Source organism: Falco peregrinus, chromosome 2 (assembly GCF_023634155.1).
Source record: "Falco peregrinus isolate bFalPer1 chromosome 2, bFalPer1.pri, whole genome shotgun sequence".
In the NCBI taxonomy this organism is placed as follows: Eukaryota; Metazoa; Chordata; class Aves; order Falconiformes; family Falconidae; genus Falco; species Falco peregrinus.
Window position 1 is genome coordinate 109,303,251 of NC_073722.1, and position 6,131 is coordinate 109,309,381.

A 6,131-nucleotide genomic window follows, 5' to 3' on the forward strand; every position below is an offset into this window, starting at 1 on the left:
TGCTCACTAGCAATGCTGTGAAGATGTTCCTGCAAGTGAATTAGTGGGACCTGGGGTCAGGCAGGACAGGCAGCTGCCAGCCAGACCTCCTGTAAAGCACAGCCAAGGCAAGGAGGAGGTGCAGAGCCCGGGCTCTCCTTGCTTGCCTGCTGCTCACTGTGGCTTTGCTCCCATGCCCAAGGTAATGTCACAGCTGAGTTCGTGTTCTGCGTTCAGAAATGAGTTCTACAAATCCGTGCTTTTGGAGTAAGGAGACTGAGATGTTAGTGGATACATTAAAGCAAGTCTAAATTTTCTTAGAAATGACCTGAAGAAAAATACCGTGGTACTGCAGACAGCAGGGCAGGGGAGATTGGTGCTTGTTGCACACAGAAACGGGTCTCTCCTTGGAGCTTGTATGGGAATCAGAAAAGTAATGGAGTTGATTTGTCTACCCTTAACATCACATTGGCTTCATAGGGATTGAGGTGAAAGCAGTATAGGAAGCACCTCAGGCAGGGAGTGCAGGCTGCGGAGTGCTGCTGCTCCTCAGGCTGTGCCGTAGCAGCGTGGCTGCTTTTTTCAGACATCCTCGGCTTGCCCTGCTGCTGCATAAAGCGCTTCTGCTGGCCCCAGCTGAGGGCTCCCTGTCAGTGTAACTAGTAATTCAGCAGCGGTACGCTTCTGGTGCTCAGTGCTCCACAGAGCTGTTTTACAAAATAAGGCCCCGTGTAACTGGCAGCTGATGGGGCTGAATGGTTCGCTGGGGCAGGTTTATTAGTCATAGCGACTGAATAGATCACCCTGGATCTAGGTGAGCCACGTGCAGTGTTTGGGGCTGGTGTCAGCACCCATTTCTTGGGTTTGGGAGAAAAAAAAGCGCCTCTCGGAAGTGCCTGCCCCTGCTGGACCACCGGTATTTCTGCAGGAAGGTTTCCTAGCAAGACCCTGGAGCTGACTGGTCGTCTCTGGCCATTCCATTTGCCTTGTGGGTTGTCTCTTTTTATCAGTGCTCAGGCTCTCCCTGCTGTTTCCAGATTGTACAATAAAGAGCCTTCTCTCATAGAGCTATTTCACTCCATCAGAAGCACAGGTCAATTCGTTCCTCCTCAGTTCAGGGCTCTCCTGTCTAGTACCGAGATGGCAGAAGCGATGCCTGTGTTGCGTACAATACCACCGTACAGTAGCATGCCCAGTCTTACACCAGTGCAGCTAGTTCAGTAGGAGCATCGTGGAGCCGTAGATGGTACAAACACATTCAGCTAAGCCCTACAAACACAGATGCAAGTGGGGGGTGGGGGGGGCATCAGGGTGCGCGTGTTCTGCAGAGCTGTTTCTGGCTACGCTGTCTGAAGTTCCAGCTTTTCATCTTGGCAGAAGATTTTTACAAGGGCTGTAAATTAAGGATTTATAAGTGTATACATGGCTATGATGTTTCATTGGTCTGAAGTGCAGGGAAAGAAAGAAATGTCTCTGTGACAGAATACAGTGTGGGGTGAGCTGGGTCAGTGGAAACATATGGAAATGTTTTCAGAGGCAGGGAAGAGTCTGGTCCTGTGCTGTTTCTGCCCTGCATGAGCACACACATTCACACACACACACACACTTCCCCAGAAAGATGGTTTTGCTGCCCAGCATTATCAAAAGATGTGTTCTCCATGGAGCTTGCTGCTTATGTAAGGAAAATACAACAATGAGTAATCATCTTTCCAGCTTCAAGGCTATTTTAATTTTTTTTCCTGACTTGACCGTTGCTGGGACTAAGAGGGTGTGTGCTCCAGGGCAGATGTCAGCAGGGCATTCACGACTGCATCCCAGTCTCTCCAGAGGAGCGTACAAGAGGAGCTGCACCAAAGGGCAGAGCAGCTGCGTGCGGCACTGCTCACCCATCAGGTTACGTGCCAGAAGCAGGACTGCACAGCAGATTGCTCTGACCCACGCTGTCCTGGGGATGGAGGCAGTGACTGCAGAGTGTTGTCAGATTCCCCCTGTGACAGACTGTCTCTACCCTGCCTCTGGGCAGGAGGGAACGAGAGGGACATGCAATCCAAGCGAGGGTCTGGACTGTGTCCAGGCTGCCTGATCTGCTGGGGACTTTCGAAGTGTCACCACCACCAGCAGTGCTGCCTTCCTCCCCCAAGCAAGTCCCCAGCTAGCCTTCCCCATGCAACAAGATAAAATCTTGAGCTTTGACAATACGCCAGCGCCTGCCAGCCCACAGGCCACAGACAGAGTCCTGCTGCTCTTTGAAATAGGATATGCAGCCCCTTGGGTCCGAGAACCGAGAACCGCTGCTCTGTGGAAAGAGACCCCCTCCTGCTCCCTGCTCCTTACTTCACTCACCTTTACTTCTCAGTTATTAGCAGCACGTACAGCCTCCTTCTTGTTCCTTAAGCATTTTGTTTTAGGAGAAGCCAGTCCTGCTGTCAGCTTGTGTGCCTGAGTTGACTACACACTGGCTTTAACTCGTAGAATTTGTCTGATCTCTTTTTTTTTCCTGTCTTGGCAGGTAGTTATGGCTCCGCACGAGCCCCCAGTTGTGTTTGTCGACAATTACATCAAGCTCCTTGCTGACTGCAGCACCGACACTTTCCAGAAGATACTAGACATGAAGGTTAGAAACTATCCCACAGAGTTTCTGCTCGTCTGCTAGCACTGCATGGAGATTGTTGGTGCTTTTTTTTGGAGTAGAAATATAGATGGGTTTTGGAGTGGGAAAAGCACTCTAAGGCAAGTGTATCCTCTGTACTCTGAAAGTCTGTGGATTTGCTACTGAGGAATAGCTTTTCAGTTCACTTCACATGCTTATACCTGCTCTGGCTCCTGGGGCTGAGCCCAGTTGTCTTGGGATCATCCAGAGCTCTATGCACAGCTCTTGGTGGGTGAACAAAAGGTTGAGGTTTGAAATGGGCTCTCCTGCAGATATCATCACGAACACCCACTCCCAGATCGTTGAAGTCTAACAGTCTTGCTTCACTGTTTTTTGCTCCCACAGGGCCTGAAGAGAAGTGAGCAAAGCAGCATGCTGGACCTTTTCCGCCAGCGCCTCCCGGCTCCCCCCTCCGGAGTGGAGAACACCGGCTCCCTCTCGTTGAGTGCTCCTACACCTGAGCAGGAGTCCTCTCGGATACGGAAACTGGAGAAACTCATCAAAAAAAGACTCTAAGCAGGCAGAAGGAAATTCTGTTGCCCAGGACTAGCTGCAGTGACTGGGAGCAAAGCTTATCAGACTTGTGATTTACAGTATGCTGCTGAAATATCTACGTCCCATCACTCCCATTCCCTGTGTCTCTTAACCATCATACACCGTGGTGCTGCATCTCCATTCAGACGAAGGTGTTTGCCATTAGCTCAGCAGGCGTGAAACCCAGGACAGTGCTGGGTCCACATGGTGGAGAAAATAGAGGTATCTGGAAGTCAGCAGCTACAAAAACAGTTTAGGTGGATTCAGAGAATATCTGGCTGTGATACACTTGGTGTCCCAGCCTTCAGCCTGGCTGAGCTCCTGCTGCAGCACCAAGGATTTTGGTGTTACTGCTCGCCTCCTGTTGTAGGGCTGTTCCTCTGTTTCATTATTTATTGTGGGGCAGGGGGGGAGCCAACCCCAAACCATCACCACCGCCAAAAAAATCCAACCTTTTAACAGCTGGGATCCCGGCATCTGCAGCTCCACTGAAGTAATGAGATGCTGAGGAGAGAAGCCCAGAGCAAATTTCTCCCCCGCTCCCAGGACAGGCATACATAAACCACCAGTAAAACAGCAAGGCAAATCCTTTGCAGAACCAGAGGAAAATGCTGAATTAATGCCTTCAGCACCTTGGCAAACCTCCTGCCAACAAGCCGGCAGACTCGGTCACTTGCAGCTTAAAGGCCAAACTAGACATCTGCGGAGCCCATCTCCAGCTGCTTGTTATTTCTCTCGCATGTGCTGGGCTCTCCCGCTGTCCCTGATGGGAGTTCCCGGACTGCATCTCGCCCTCCCTCCACAAAGGGCCATTCATGGAGTGAGCGGCAGACAGCACCAGCCCCTCATTCCCACGCCAGCCAGTGTGTCCCGAGCAGGGGTGTGCCCCTTTGGCACCCTCAGTGCCCTGCAAGGAGAGGTTGCTTTAACATTTTTAAATGTTGGCTTTAACAGGGAGCTGGGGCCTCTTCCTGGACAGGACACTTACACCAGGCTCAGCCTTTGAGGACCTTCCTTTCCTCTTCCTCCTCTGAGCTTCAGCTTGCACCGGTGCAGAGAGGAGGAGAACCAGAGATGAAATATTTTGGATAACCCAGTCCCCCCTTCCTGGGGGACCAGCTCCTGCTGGCACCGTGCCACAAAGCCAGCGTGGAGCAGGGTTTGGGTCCATTGGTGTCTGCGCCCTGCCCATTGTGAGCTTCCCCAAGGAGTGTCCGTGCAGGGAGACATCACTTCGTCATTGGTAACGCTGGATTTCTTCCCAAACTCCTCTGTACTTTTTGGGGGGACTTTGAAGGCACATGCCCAACCACGAATGATTGAATCCCGTGTGGGTTTAGGGGCAGATCAGCCAGTCATGTTGATCACTTGCATGTGCAGAAAAAGAAGTCCCAGACAAGTTTGGCAGGTGAGGAGCAAATGTACTGTCAGATGCCTTCTTGGGGGGGTCACGCTCCCCATCAGGTCAAGTTTGGGCCTTGGGGCTGTATTTACTAGAAGCTGTGCTGCATGTCCAGGAGGGGAGGATCAGACGCTCCAGGAAAATGAGCTCCGTCCACCCAGAGCCAGAGCTTCACTGGGACTGGAGCGGGAGGGGGTGAAATGAGAAATCCCCAAGTGAGGCAGAACCTGGGCTTATGCTGTGTCTGCCTGTTCATGCTTCGGCACTGTCCCTCTGGGGTGCAGGCTGCTCCACTTCCCTCTCCTCAGCCCCATGGCTGTGGGAGGGAGAATTTGGTGCCTGGTTAGTAAAATCCCATCCTCCCTTTGCACAGCCAGCAGGTGAGCCTGAGCTTGAACGGGCAGGAGTAGATCACAGAATTGGAACAGAAAGAATAAATCCGCAGAGATTAACGCTGTTCAGGCCAACCTGCTGCTGCAGGAACTTTAGGATGCATTTTCAGGGATCCCCAGGCTTGGGCCCTGGCTGTGGTGTGTGGGTGCTCAGTTGCAGAGAGCTGTAGCAGTGATGTCCATTGCAGCAGTAACAACACGTGTGGGGAGCGACAGCAGTTTCTTATCACTCCAGTTTTACAAATCTTGCCAGGTCTGCTGTTGCTTCATTTATTTCCTCTCGTGATTTCACATCGGGTGACAAAAGGGATCGTGGTTGAAAGTATGTCAGGATTATGGGAAAGTTCCCCAAGGACACAATGAACGCCGTTCCCCAAGGACAGATTATCTCAAGGTATGTGTGCAGGATGGTTCACACGTTATCAAATGTAATAACAAATGTAATAACCAGGGAGGAAGGAACATGGGTTTGCAGAGATTCATTATTCCCTTGGAGGGGATGAATAATTTATTTTAGATTAATTTTTCTTTGCTCTGTCTATGGATGAGACTAACTAAATTATGAATAGCTGAAGATGATGTTCAAGTTATCGTCCTTCCCCAAAGGCTTCCCTCGTTTCATTCTCCACATTTCATTCTGTAGATAAGAGGAAATAAAAAGAAAAATGGATTTTTAGTTTCAGTCTTTGAATGCTACAGGTCTGGGTGTTTGGAGTTCCACTTTTAGAGAGCAAGTCTGCATTTTTTTACCTTCAGTATACAGCTTTTGTCCCCTGGGTCTTGGGTATTTATCAGATTTGGCACGTCTGTATGTGTATGTGAGCTGTTTGGGGTTTACATCTCTCATTTGGGAATAAAGGGTGATCTTTTTTCCTCTATAAGATGTCACTTTTTATGGTCTTTTGGCCAAGGTGTAATTCTGGCTGTATGTTGGAGTGTGACACTAAAATGAATTAAATGGTTACTGATGTTCATCTGCTGGGTGTTTTCTGTGCAGCTGCCATGGAGCAAACCCCAGCAGCCAGGACGAACCTCACCCAAAACACACCAGACCCAGAGCTCTGTGCTGTCCGTCTCCATTACTCTCTCCTGCAGCTCCTCTTTTTCTGGCTCTTTCACCTTCTGCCCCCACAGCAAGCAACTCTCTGTTGGCAGCATCTGCGTTCACAGCAAC

At 50.4% G+C, this 6,131-nt stretch overlaps 1 protein-coding gene across 6 annotated transcripts in view; it reads left to right on the forward strand.

Moving 5' to 3' along the window:
- VPS53 (VPS53 subunit of GARP complex) overlaps positions 1–5,931 on the forward strand; it is a 67,422-nt gene extending 61,491 nt beyond the window's left edge. For all 6 annotated transcript variants that reach the window (XM_055795756.1, XM_055795758.1, XM_055795760.1 and 3 more), the window contains 2 exons: positions 2,489–2,593; positions 2,975–5,931. In XM_055795756.1, coding sequence (XP_055651731.1) covers positions 2,489–2,593; positions 2,975–3,145 — 276 coding nt within the window. In that variant the 3' untranslated portion in view covers positions 3,146–5,931. The remainder of the gene's footprint in view (positions 1–2,488; positions 2,594–2,974) is intronic.
- The last annotated feature ends 200 nt before the right edge of the window (positions 5,932–6,131 follow it).